The 14,484-nt window shown below is 38.7% G+C and overlaps 1 protein-coding gene across 3 annotated transcripts in view; it reads right to left on the bottom strand.

Annotated features, from left to right (window-relative positions):
- Nucleotides 1–1,980: 1,980 nt before the first annotated feature.
- LOC126460663 (serine/threonine-protein phosphatase 2A 56 kDa regulatory subunit gamma isoform) overlaps nt 1,981–14,484 on the bottom strand; it is a 338,372-nt gene continuing 325,868 nt past the window's right edge. For all 3 annotated transcript variants that reach the window (XM_050095932.1, XM_050095933.1, XM_050095934.1), the window contains one exon: nt 1,981–6,091. In XM_050095932.1, coding sequence (XP_049951889.1) covers nt 5,948–6,091 — 144 coding nt within the window. In that variant the 3' untranslated portion in view covers nt 1,981–5,947. The remainder of the gene's footprint in view (nt 6,092–14,484) is intronic.

Raw genomic sequence — 14,484 nt, 5'->3', positions numbered from 1 at the left:
GATGAAGGCCTTAATGACTGAAAGCTTTATTTATTTGTTTGTGATAGTCTTTTTGTTGTGCCTATCTGCGACTCGACATCTCCGCTATATGGTGAGTTGAAAAGCTCAAAATGTCTATGGCAAAATATAATCTACTGTCGAAATTGAATGGGTATATACTGTGACTGGAGATGTATGCCTATTGTGTAGCTAGAGATTGGTATGTTTGGTAGAGTTTTTATACTTTTCTCATGATTAGTAGTAACTTTGTTCGTTAAAGAGTTTTGTACTAGGGAAAGTTGGGTTTATATCAATTTTTAAGAGATGTTAGCTTAATTTAGTGCAAGTAATTCAGCTAATTTTTCTCACTTTGTCTTACAAAAGGGAAGTAAATGCCAAGCAAGATGTAGGGCTAGTAAACCTGAGTGTTCTTTAGGAGTCTAGCATATTAACCAGACAGGGTTATTGTTCATGATGCTACTCTCTCTCCACAGGCAGTAAATATCAGCGTGTTAGAACCAATTTTCAGGGCCTGTGAAGGATAAGCCAGTACAGACTATTTTGTAGGATTGGCAAACATCTTTGTTGTCCTGCCCACCATTGAAGTATCCCCTAGGAAGAGATTCCTGGTGTAGGGGGCTGGGGTGGTACCCACCTTTGGGATCTGTCTTCTTTTCTTCTTCCATTCTAACATTCTTATAGTCTTTCTTTTTTGCTCCTCAGGAGTACCATATCTATCTTCCCACTTTCCACATTCCGTAGTTCCATCACAGAAACCTTCTCTCCTCCTATTAGAACCTATTTTCACAGGATTGCCAGACAAGCAGCGCACACACAACTGATTTCCAGATAAAGTTAAGGCAGCGCTAAATTGGGAACGAGTAACGATACCTACTTTATGTCTGATGAGCATTGTTAGGTGATGAATATTCATCCTGTTTAACTGAAGAATTGATAATTCACAATTTAAACTAAAGGTGTAATTGATTTATCAGCCTTTCTTTAACTAGCCAATAAATATAAAGAAATAGGAGACAATATAAAGAGTGTTTATAATCAGAACATTTTATGACTATAATTCACTTCAATAATTCCATTTCATATTGAATGAGCGACTACTTATTACTGTCGTTTATGTAACCATGATCAAAGAAATTCAATGTCTGGTACATCTTGAGGATTGGGGGTTACTGTTTCTTTGTAGGTAATCCACAAGTAATGCTTAGGCAACATTACAAGTATGTCACGATTAAAGATTTTTTAAAATGAAAGTATATGAAATAATACTTGGAACAAATGACATACCTAAATATTTTTCATTTTCCAAAGTTTAAAAATGTGTGTGTGTGTGTGTGTGTGTGTTTTTTTTTTTTTTTTTGTGTCGTAAGAATATGGGGACATCATTTATCTACGAGAAGGAATATGTGATGTAACTTATCCAAATTATGCGTTAGCAACATCTTCCTGACTGACAAGCGAAGGTCACGAGATCTGAAAGTCAGTATTCTATTAATAAAGCAGTCTAAAACTTTATACACTTCGGAAGTCAGATTCATAATTTTGTATGTACATGGGTTTGGATGGATGCAGTGTGTCTGTGAGGTGAGAAAATGTTAGCAGCTTTACTAGGCTTCACGGTACCTGCCAGTTTGGCACTTATTCTGTGCTGCAGTGTCATGGCTCGGAGACGCACCACGTGCCACAGAACAGGAGTACTGAGACAATGCAGATGGCATTATAGAAAAATAAACAGGGAGTTGTATTCTGTCATTCATGTCACACAAAGCTTGAAATGTCATAGTTCATGTATTTATGAATTCTTACCACCTTGGAAAAGGAAGTTCAATATGACCCAATTTCCGGAGATGAACGTTCTATCCATTGGTAGAAAGCTGAAGAGGAAAAATTGCAATACAGAAGAAATTGTCATCTAAGACATAGTACAATCATTCTGGATGTTGAATCAATAAGCAGCAGTTCCATATTAAAAAGTATCAGTGATCACAATCCAACACGTATATTTTCAAAACATATAACACCGAATACTTCCTTCGTAAGCTGTGTTTAGGAACACTTCTGATAGGCTTCCCTGCGACTATATTTTAAATTATCAGTTGCTATACCCACAAGTACACTGTCGCCATTAGCAGTTCATAGTTTTTGAGTCGACTGAATAAACTATCGTATCAAAAATTAGTTCACATATGAGTCACTCAAAGTCAATTCAGTAAGGATCCTACATTGTTTTCATTTCGGTTAGCTGTAGACAACCGACACCAGGGACATATTGTGCCAGCATTCAGCCACAGTTACACACAGCTCAGATCTTGTTTTTCCTCATTTTACATTAATGAGAGAATAACTCATTTACTTCATAGAAATAAAATACTGCTATGACAAAGCATGCTTTCCCATATAAATCTGAAATAATAAACTACAACCACATTCAAACAAAACTGGTTACTGAGAACTGTGTACCCATAACGAATTACCACAATAGTACTGGAAAGCCTATAAACAGACAATTTTTGTTCATCTAACAAATGCTGAAGAAAAATTAGGAGTGTTGGTTTTGTCAATCGGCTATCACAATGGCAACAGTTACGCCAATACAAAAATACCTGTTCTCATTTCTGGTATGACACATTGGCGCGTATGGAAATTAGACAAAGCCAAACATGCAGTACTTACTCCATGCAGTCACATTATTCAATAAAGACTCAAAACTTAAGGAAAATAGTTGTATATGTATATATACTTTACATTTACATGTACATATTACTTAATGTACTGATTATTTGTTTCTATTCATTCGTAAATGAATGAATGGCATGCATGCATTTACATTTCCATGACACACTCAGTTTCAAGAGTGTTTGTTTATTCTATAACACAATTCTAGAATTGTACTGAAGACTCATAAATATGTATAACCAAAGTATGCACAACTTATAATATTGAACAGATCACAAAAATTGTGTTACTGACTTATAAAACTGTCCAACTGCCCAGCCATGAAACCACAAGACAGTAACCTGTAGTCAATTATTAAGCCAAGCTTCTCATTCTACTGCATTTCATCTTAAAAATATTAACAATCACCATTGCTTTCATGGAATTACAACTCTTTGGCTTAAAATAAATTTCACATTAAAAGACAGAAGTACATCAGAATTTTGAAACTAAGGTAATAGTTTTCAAAATAGCATCAAAGTAAACAAAACACCTAGGTGAAAATACAAAGACAATGCTCGACAAATCAACATGGCAGTATTAAAAGATATGTCATCTGCTTTGTTTTAAGATGGAGTGAACTTTACTCACAATAATGTGGCTTCAACTTCAAGTGATACTTTTCATTTCAAGGAACACATTAGTGTACAATATGGAAGACCTTCCCATATAATAACCAAGTTATCAGTTTGGTTTTTCGACAATAAATGAATCAAAACAAGGAGAGCATTTCTCAACAAGCTTCAAACATTATCTTGCATCAAATTTTTATATTTCAATTGTGTAAGTTCCTGAGTTCCAAACATCCTGTACAAGAAATTATATCACACAACTGTGATGGTCCAGTAGTTTATACAAAATCACGATTATAGCCAGCATTATACATACATACATACATACAGACACACAGTACAAGTACACATCACAGTCACTTTCAGCACATGCCACAACAGAGCTACAGTTTCTGGTAACTATGTTCTGTTGATCAGTTCAGCCCCTATAATTAATGAGCTGCAAATACAATGTGATCGCCACATACTGTCACAGTGAAAATAAAGGAAAAAGTTCATGCCATGTAGTTGTAAAAACATACCTTACTCCATTAAAATAATATGCAAGAAGAGAGAAACCCCTGTCTTTCATGTTTGTTGCATTATAAATGATGTTTCGGATAGCTTCAGTGTAAATCTATTTTTAAGCAATGTGGAAAGTAATTGCTGCACAAAATCACCAAAATAACAAGAGACAGCAAGCAACTCCAACAAAAACCACAGTATAACTTGCTGTCACGCTGTGTAAGCACATTGTTCTGAGTAAGGTAACAGATTGATAAAGAGCTGCTTCCTTTCAAAAAACCGATGGTCCTCCTGCCTTTATAATCATCCATCAATATTTCAGTAAAAAATACCATGCTTTTGGATGTACATGCAGTAAAAGATCCTTGTTACACACAAGTTTCCTTCAAAACACTGTTCGATAACATGCAGACAGAAAGGAAACTCTTCAAGTCAGAAATATCACAGACTTGATAACATTGAAAGTTCTCAACAGCACCCACCAGTGTTCCATTCAAGAGCTACTACATGGCATCAATGACTAGGTTCTAATTTTAGGTTTATTATCATCAAACATCTCTTCCCTACGAATAATAATTGCTTCAACCAAATATGGTGGAAGCCTCATACATCTCCCCAGTGTTGCAAAAAACAGCTAACTTCCGATCTCAACTATTACTTCACACATTAGTGCCACACTGTCAACTTTCTCTTTCCAGGTAATTAATTATTAGTTACAGCTCAATGACAGTTCTGTGCTCAACAAAAATCAATTCACTAAAAATACCCCGAAATTGCGATCAATCTCACCATATAAACACACTTTACTCTCAAATTATATGAAACTATGGCACTATGGTCAATCCAACTTGAATCACATATCAACATTCATGCTTGATCAGAGTAACAATGATATGAAGTTGTATTTTGCCATTATAAATACATGCCGCAACATATCTCGTGGAAGGATTGTACACAAGATAAAAATAATTCTCTATATTGGTAACAATACTTATGTATTACAGGCATTAAAGAGTGCAAAGCTCATGACTGCTTCCAAGTACGGCTTCAAAGGCCACCGAGTGACGAGAATAACAGCACAAAAACACTTCTGAGTGTAACTTTGAAAGGCCACAAAAGTACAATTTTTTCAACAGTATGCATTATTCACTGTGTCAGACTGGCAAATCCAAACGCTGAATCTGGAAGTTCCTCAATTATCGACTACCCCATTAAGTATTTTGAAATAAGCTATATTCCGTATCACTAAATGCTCTGCAATTATATTCCCATGTTCAAGGGAATGCTGCCATTCCTGAACTAAACAGCTTCATGATGTTGCCATACTAATAAGCAGTGTTACCTTATATAACAATTTATGAAACTTTCAGCTGCATTTAGCTCTCTCTCATCGTGCACACACGCACGCACGTGCACACGCACGTGCACACGCACGTGCGTACACACACACACACACACACACACACACACACACACACACACACACACACACACACACACACCTTCAGTTTCTTCCAAGCAATTAACTGTATTACCAGAATTTCCTACACAGCGTATCTCCCAACTTTATTGCCTTCAATATAGAAATGCATCACCTCTAAAATGAAAATTAATATCGGCGAAACAGAGTGACTTACAGCAGTAATAAGTCACTTTATTTACACTGAAAATACGCTGGCAGCACAATCAGACAATAACAAAAACATTATGTGTAGGTTATCTACATTTTATGGTCAACTTAGCACACCCACAGTCATAAGCTTTCCTGGCACTATAAACACGTTTTTTCTGGATTGTTGCAAAATGCCTGCAAGGATATATACAGAGGTAACGCTGCAAATCTATAGTTTTTCAAGGACTAGGTTCTCCATTTTATCAGGCCTGTTAGTCTCCAAATACTCATTTTTCTAATGTTCCTGGAAAGCACTTTATAATCATGCTCCTCCTAAATTACTGAACTGCAACAACTCAAAGTGTAAATGTGAGGATTATTTCAGCTGCAACAGCTATTAATACATTTTGCAATTGCACAGCCAACTGCATTATCACTTTGCTGAACTGCTTGACGGAACTTGTGTAGGGATGTATCAACGTCCTCTGGCTCCGCCTCAAGCGCTGCTTCCACTGAGTCAGACATGTCTGTTACTAAACTGCCTTCATTAGCACTTGTTGACATCAGGTGGCGTCGGAAGGTACTCGTCAGCCCGCTTGTGGTCAATAAGAGCTTTAAGAGTATATGTGTCGTGTGGAAGTTCAGATTTTCGTCGGAGTAATGGTTTCTCTTTGTTGCAGGTTTTCCTCACCTGAAATACAAAACACGAGTGATTTAATACAAAAATATTTAGATGTGCAACAAAACCTGTTCACCGCACAGAACTGATATGAGAGATGATGCATGAGGACGAATGAAGAAACTAAATGAATTATTATGATAAAGAACACAAAAAGTGAGAAAGATGACACACACAGCAACATCATTAAGACATGATATGTAGATAGAAGTCTGCCTTTTTTCCTTGTGTATGCTTTCTCTGCAGCCTCAACAAATTACATGAAATGCATACAGTTCTAACGATAATGCACAAGAGCTGATTTTTACATTTTATTTACCACTACCACATAATTTTTACTTACATCATAACATCTTAAATGCTTTTTTTTAAAAAAAATTATGATTTACTTTTGTTATGTCATAATTATGCACGAATGTTACAATATTGATTACTGTTTCAGAGATATTGTTTGTAATTAACTTTATACTTTGATGAAACTTGATTTATAGAGTATGTAAAATTTAAGTCTGTTTTGTTCTGAATTGTTTATTACCGATCAGAGTTCAGTCCAAGTTCTTAATATAATTTTTAAATAAATGGCTCCTTTTATCTGAATGTAATAACTGTGGGAACCATGGGCTTGTTTCTTCATCATCAATTCTTCAAACCTCAGCACACGATTGGAAACTGTGACTCATCTCCTCTTCCAAACTCATTTGTGATCTACATTTCGTGTTGACTGTCAATGGTGAAAATCTACCTCACGCAAGTAGGATGTTGTAGAAGGTACCAAAATTCATGGGGTTTTGTTATCTGTTTGTAGATACTCCCTGCTTCTCCAAAACTCAAGTGATAAGTAAACATACTTGGACTTCCATGTGGACTCTTTAAGAAATATCAAGAAATTGCTCTTGTTCTTCAATGGAAAGCGATGATGGGAGTTCTGTACTACAACTATTTCCGGTAACTACTCCACAAAGTAACTGCCAAAAGTTCAGTTAAATGACCAAAAAACAGACTTCAATTCTTACTCAACTGAAAAACATTATTCTCTAAAACCATACAAAGAGCAGAGAAAATGTTCAAAATGCTCGGAGACTGGATTATTATTTTTAGTCTTTCCTTTGTCAGACCTTAGGTCTGGTTAAAAATGGAAAGTGATGCGGACCTTCATCAAGCGTGACTTCCTTTTAACTGTACGGTATATGTTACATTGCATTTAGGAACTTTCGGGTCATTGAACATGTATCAATAATTACAGATTTTTGTAGTTGTATATATATGTTTGGATGTAGCTGTATTGCGTTGATGTACTGGTGGATATTGTGTGGTATGACTCCTGTAGTTGATAGTATAATTGGCATAATGTCAACTTTATCCTGATGCCACATGTCCTTGACTTCCTCAGCCAGTTGGGTGTATTTTTCAATTTTTCTCCTGTTTTCTTCTGTATATTTGTTGTATTGGGTATGGATATTTCGATTAGTTGTGTTAATTTCTTCTTTTTATTGGTGAGTATGATGTCAGGTTTGTTATGTGGTGGTGTTTTATCTGTTATAATGGTTCTGTTCCAGTATAATTTGTATTCATCATTCTCCAGAACATTTTGTGGTGCATACTTGTATGTGGGAACGTGTTGTTTTATTAGTTTATGTTGTATGGCAAGTTGTTAATGTATTATTTTTGCTACATTGTCATGTCTTCTGGGGTATTCTGTATTTGCTAGTATTGTACATCCGCTTGTGATGTGATCTACTGTTTCAATTTGTTGTTTGCAAAGTCTGCATTTATCTGTTGTGGTATTGGGATCTTTAATAATGTGCTTGCTGTAATATCTGGTGTTTATTGTTTGATCCTGTGTTGCAATCATGAGTCCTTCCGTCTCACTGTATATATTGCCTTTTCTTAGCCATGTGTTGGATGCGTCTTGATCTATGTGTGGCTGTGTTAGATGATACAGGTGCTTGCCATGTAGTGTTTTCTTTTTCCAATTTACTTTCTTCGTATCTGTTTATGTTAGGTGATCTAAAGGGCTGTAGAGGTGGTTATGAAATTGTAGTGGTGTAGACGGTGTGATTATATGAGTGATTGCTTTGTGTATTTCGCTAGTTTCTGCTCGTTCTAGAAAGAATTTTCTTAAATTGTCTATCTGTCCATAATGTAGGTTTTTTATGTCGATAAATCCCCTTCCTCCTTCCTTTCTGCTTAATGTGAATCTTCCTGTTGCTGAATGTATGTGATGTATTCTATATTTGTGGCATTGTGATCGTGTAAGTGTATTGAGTGCTTCTAGGTCTGTGTTACTCCATTTCACTGCTCCAAATGAGTAGGTCAATATTGGTATAGCATAAGTATTTATAGCTTTTGTCTTGTTTCTTGCTGTCAATTCTGTTTTCAGTGTTTTTGTTAGTCTTTGTCTATATTTTTCTTTTAGTTCTTCTTTAATATTTGTATTGTCTATTCCTATTTTTTGTCTGTATCCTAGATATTTATAGGCATCTGTTTTTTCCATCGCTTCTATGCAGTCGCTTTGGTTATCCAATATGTAATCTTCTTGCTTAGTGTGTTTTCCCTTGACAATGCTATTTTTCTTACATTTGTCTGTTCCAAAAGCCATATTTATATCATTGCTGAATACTTCCGTTATCTTTAGTAATTGGTTGAGTTGTTGATTTGTTGCCGCCGGTAGTTTTAGATCATCCATGTATAGCAAATGTGTGATTTTTTGTTGCTATGTTCCAGTAATATTGTATCCACAATTTGTATTACTTAGCATGTTGGATAGTGGGTTCAGAGCAAGGCAGAACCAGAACGGACTTACTGAGTCTCCTTGGTATATTCCACGCTTAATCTATATTGGGTGTGATGTGATAGTATTTGAATTTGTTTGGATATTAAATGCGGTTTTCCAATTTTTCATTACTATGTTTAGGAGACATATCACTTTACGATCTACTTTGTATATTTCCAATATTTGTAGTAACCATGAGAGGGGTGTTGTTGTTGTGGTCTTCAGTCCTGAGACTGATTTGATGCAGCTCTCCATGCTACTCTATCCTGTGCAAGCTTTTTCATCTCCCAGTACCTACTGCAACCCACATCCTTCTGAATCTGCTTAGTGTATTCATCTCTTGGTCTCCCTCTACGATTTTTACCCTCCACGCTGCCCTCCAATACTAAATTGGTGATCCCTTGATGCCTCAGAACATGTCCTACCAACCGATCCCTTCTTCTGGTCAAGTTGTGCCACAAACTTCTCTTCTACCCAATCCTATTCAATACTTCCTCATTAGTTATGTGATCTACCCATCTAATCTTCAGCATTCTTCTGTAGCACCACATTTCGAAAGCTTCTATTCTCTTCTTGTCCAAACTATTTATCGTCCATGTTTCACTTCCATACATGGCTACACTCCATACGAATACTTTCAGAAATGACTTTCTGACACTTAAATCAATACTGGATGTTAACAAATTTCTCTTCTTCAGAAACGCTTTCCTTGCCATTGCCAGCCTACATTTTATATCCTCTCTACTTCGACCATCATCAGTTATTTTGCTCCCCAAATAGCAAAACTCCTTTACTACTTTAAGTGCCTCATTTCCTAATCTAATTCCCTCAGCATCACCCGACTTAATTAGACTACATTCCATTATCCTTGTTTTGCTTTTGTTGATGTTCATCTTATATCCTCCTTTCAAGACACTGTCCATTCCATTCAACTGCTCTTCCAAGTCCTTTGCTGTCTCTGACAGAATTACAATGTCATCGGCGAACCTCAAAGTTTTTATTTCTTCTCCATGAATTTTAATACCTACTCCGAATTTTTCTCTTGTTTCCTTTACTGCTTGCTCAATATACAGATTGAACAACATCGGGGAGAGGCTACAACCCTGTCTTACTCCCTTCCCAACCACTGCTTCCCTTTCATGTCCCTCGACTCTTATAACTGCCATCTGGTTTCTGTACAAATTGTAAATAGCCTTTCGCTCCCTGTATTTTACCCCTGCCACCTTTAGAATTTGAAAGAGAGTATTCCAGTCAACATTGTCAAAAGCTTTCTCTAAGTCTACAAATGCTAGAAATGTAGGTTTGCCTTTCCTTAATCTTTCTTCTAAGGTAAGTCTTAAGGTCAGTATTGCCTCACGTGTTCCAGTGTTTCTACGGAATCCAAACTGATCTTCCCCGAGGTTGGCTTCTACTAGTTTTTCCATTCGTCTGTAAAGAATTCGTGTTAATATTTTGCAGCTGTGACTTATTAAGCTGATAGTTCGGTAATTTTCACATCTGTCAACACCTGCTTTCTTTGGGATTGGAATTATTATATTCTTCTTGAAGTCTGAGGGTATTTCGCCTGTTTCATACATCTTGCTCACCAGATGGTAGAGTTTTGTCAGGACTGGCTCTCCCACGGCCGTCAGTAGTTCCAATGGAATATTGTCTACTCCGGGGGCCTTGTTTCGACTCAGGTCTTTCAGTGCTCTGTCAAACTCTTCACGCAGTATCATATCTCCCATTTCATCTTCATCTACATCCTCTTCCATTTCCATAATATTGTCCTCAAGTACATCGCCCTTGTATAGACCCTCTATATACTCCTTCCACCTTTCTGCTTTCCCTTCTTTGCTTAGAACTGGGTTTCCATCTGAGCTCTTGATATTCATACAAGTCATTCTCTTATCTCCAAAGGTCTCTCTAATTTTCCTGTAGGCGGTATCTATCTTACCCCTAGTGAGATAGGCCTCTACATCCTTACATTTGTCCTCTAGCCATCCCTGCTTAGCCATTTTGCACTTCCTGTCGATCTCATTTTTTAGACGTTTGTATTCCTTCTTGCCTGTTTCACTTACTGCATTTTTATATTTTCTCCTTTCATCAATTAAATTCAATATTTCTTCTGTTACCCAAGGATTTCTACTAGCCCTCGTCTTTTTACCTACTTGATCCTCTGCTGCCTTCACTACTTCATCCCTCAAAGCTACCCATTCTTCTTCTACTGTATTTATTTCCCCCATTCCTGTCAATTGCTCCCTTATGCTCTCCCTGAATCTCTGTACGACTTCTGGTTCTTTTAGTTTATCCAGGTCCCATCTCCTTAAATTCCCACCTTTTTGCAGTTTCTTCAGTTTTAATCTACAGGTCATAACCAATAGATTGTGGTCAGAGTCCACATCTGCCCCTGGAAATGTCTTACAATTTAAAACCTGGTTCCTAAATCTCTGTCTTACCATTATATAATCTATTGATACCTTTTAGTATCTCCAGGGTTCTTCCATGTATACAACCTTCTTTCATGATTCTTAAACCAAGTGTTAGTTATGATTATGTTGTGCTCTGTGCAAAATTCGACAAGGCGGCTTCCTCTTTCATTTCTGTCCCCAATCCATATTCACCTACTATGTTTCCTTCTCTCCCTTTTCCTACACTCGAATTTCAGTCATCCATGATTATTAAATTTTCGTCTCCCTTCACAATCTGAATAATTTCTTTTATTTCATCATACATTTCTTCAATTTCTTCGTCATCTGCAGAGCTAGTTGGCATATAAGCTTGTACTACTGTAGTAGGCGTGGGCTTCGTATCTATCTTGGCCACAATAATGCGTTCACTATGCTGTTTGTAGTAGCTTATCCGCATTCCTATTTTCCTATTCATTACCCCTATTTGATTTTGTGTTTATAACCCTGTAGTCACCTGACCAGAAGTCTTGTTCCTCCTGCCACCGAACTTCACTAATTCCCACTATATCTAACTTCAACCTATCCATTTCCCTTTTTAAATTTTCTAACCTACCTGCCCGATTAAGGGATCTGACATTCCACGCTCGGATCCGTAGAACGCCAGTTTTCTTTCTCCTGATAACGACATCCTCTTGAGTAGTCCCCGCCCGGAGATCCGAATGGGGGACTATTTTACCTCCGGAATATTTTACCCAAGAGGACGCCATCATCATGTAATCATACAGTAAAGCTGCATGGCCTCGGGAAAAATTACGGCTGTAGTTTCCCCTTGCTTTCAGCCGTTCGCAGTACCAGCACAGCAAGGCCGTTTTGGTTATTGTTACAAGGCCAGATCAGTCAATCATCCAGACTGTTGCCCTTGCAACTACTGAAAAGGCTGCTGCCCCTCTTCAGGAACCACACGTTTGTCTGGCCTCTCAACAGATACCCCTCCGTTGTGGTTGCACCTACGGTACGGCTATCTGTATCGCTGAGGCACGCAAGCCTCCCCACCAACGGCAAGGTCCATGGTTCATGGGGGGAGGATGAGAGGGGTACACTATCAAAAGCTTTTTGATAATCAATGTATGCATAGTGTAGCGACCTTCGTTTAGTTTTAGCTTGGTATGTCACCTCTGCATCTATTATCAGTTGCTCTTTACATCCTCGTGCTCCTTTGCAGCAGCCTTTTTGTTCTTCATTTATAATTTTGTTCTGTGTTGTATGTGTCATTAATTTCTGTGTAATGACTGAAGTTAATATTTTGTATATTGTTGGTAGGCATGTTATGAGGCGATATTTAGCTGGGTTTGCGGTGTCTGCTTGATCTTTAGGTTTTAGATAAGTTATTCCATGTGTAAGTGTATCAGGGAATGTGTATGGGTCTGCAATGTAACTGTTAAATAATTTATGAATATAATAGAGGGAAACATTCCACATGGGAAAAATATATCTAAAAACAAAGATGATGTGACTTACCGAACGAAAGCGCTGGCAGGTCGATAGACACACAAACAAACACAAACATACACACAAAATTCTAGCTTTCGCAACCAACGGTTGCTTCATCAGGAAAGAGGGAAGGAGAGGGAAAGACGAAAGGATGTGGGTTTTAAGGGAGAGGGTAAGGAGTCATTCCAATCCCGGGAGCGGAAAGACTTACCTTAGGGGGAAAAAAGGACAGGTATACACTCGCGCGCACACACACACACACACACACACACACACACACACACACATACAGACACAAGCAGACATATTTAAAGACAAAGAGTTTGGGCAGAGATGTCAGTCGAGGCGGAAGTGCTGAGGCAAAGATGATGTTGAAAGACAGGTGAGGTATGAGCGGCGGCAACTTGAAATTAGCAGAGGTTGAGGCCTGGCGGATAACGAGAAGAGAGGATATACTGAAGGGCAAGTTCCCATCTCCGGAGTTCTGACAGGTTGGTGTTAGTGGGAAGTATCCAGATGACCCGGACGGTGTAACACTGTGCCAAGATGTGCTGGCCGTGCACCAAGGCATGTTTAGCCACAGGGTGATCCTCATTACCAACAAACACCGTCTGCCTGTGTCCATTCATGTGAATGGACAGTTTGTTGCTGGTCATTCCCACATAGAAAGCTTTACAGTGTAGGCAGGTCAGTTGGTAAATCACGTGGGTGCTTTCACACGTGGCTCTGCCTTTAATCGTGTACACCCTCCGTGTTACAGGACTGGAGTAGGTGGTGGTGGGAGGGTGCATGGGACAGGTTTTACACTGGGGCGGTTACAAGGGTAGGAGCCAGAGGGTAGGGAAGGTGGTTTGGGGATTTCATAGGGATGAACTAAGAGGTTACGAAGGTTAGGTGGACGGCGGAAAGACACTCTTGGTGGAGTGGGGAGGATTTCATGAAGGATGGATCTCAATTCGGGGCAGGATTTGAGGAAGTCGTATCCCTGCTGGAGAGCCACATTCAGAGTCTGATCCAGTCCCGGAAAGTATCCTGTCACAAGTGGGGCTCTTTTGTGGTTCTTCTGTGGGAGGTTCTGGGTTTGAGGGGATGAGGAAGTGACTCTGGTTATTTGCTTCTGTACCAGGTCGGGAGGGTAGTTGCGGGATGCGAAAGCTGTTTTCAGGTTGTTGGTGTAATGGTGCAGGGATTCCGGTCTGGAGCAGATTCGTTTGCCACAAAGACCTAGGCTGTAGGGAAGGGACCGTTTGATGTGGAATGGGTGGCAGCTGTCATAATGGAGGTACTGTTGCTTGTTGGTGGGTTTGATGTGGACAGACGTGTGAAGCTGGCCATTGGACAGGTGGAGGTCAACGTCAAGGAAAGTGGCATGGGATTTGGAGTAGGACCAGGTGAATCTGATGGAACCAAAGGAGTTGAGGTTGGAGAAGAAAATCTGGAGTTCTTCTTCACTGTGAGTCCAGGTCATGAAGATGTCATCAATAAATCTGTACCAAACTTTGGGTTGGCAGGCTTGGGTAACCAAGAAGGCTACCTCTAAGCGACCCATGAATAGGTTGGCATACGAGGGGGCCATCCTGGTACCCATGGCTGTTCCCTTTAATTGTTGGTATGTCTGGCCTTCAAAAGTGAAGAAGTTGTGGGTCAGGATGAAGCTGGCTAAGGTAATGAGGAAAGAGGTTTTAGGTAGGGTGGCAGGTGATCGGTGTGAAAGGAAGTGCTCCATCGCAGCGAGACCCTGGACGTGCGGA

This window comes from Schistocerca serialis, chromosome 1 (assembly GCF_023864345.2).
Source record: "Schistocerca serialis cubense isolate TAMUIC-IGC-003099 chromosome 1, iqSchSeri2.2, whole genome shotgun sequence".
NCBI lineage: Eukaryota > Metazoa > Arthropoda > Insecta > Orthoptera > Acrididae > Schistocerca > Schistocerca serialis.
Note: the sequence above shows the minus strand (reverse complement) of the source record. Positions and strands in the feature narration are given on the sequence as shown.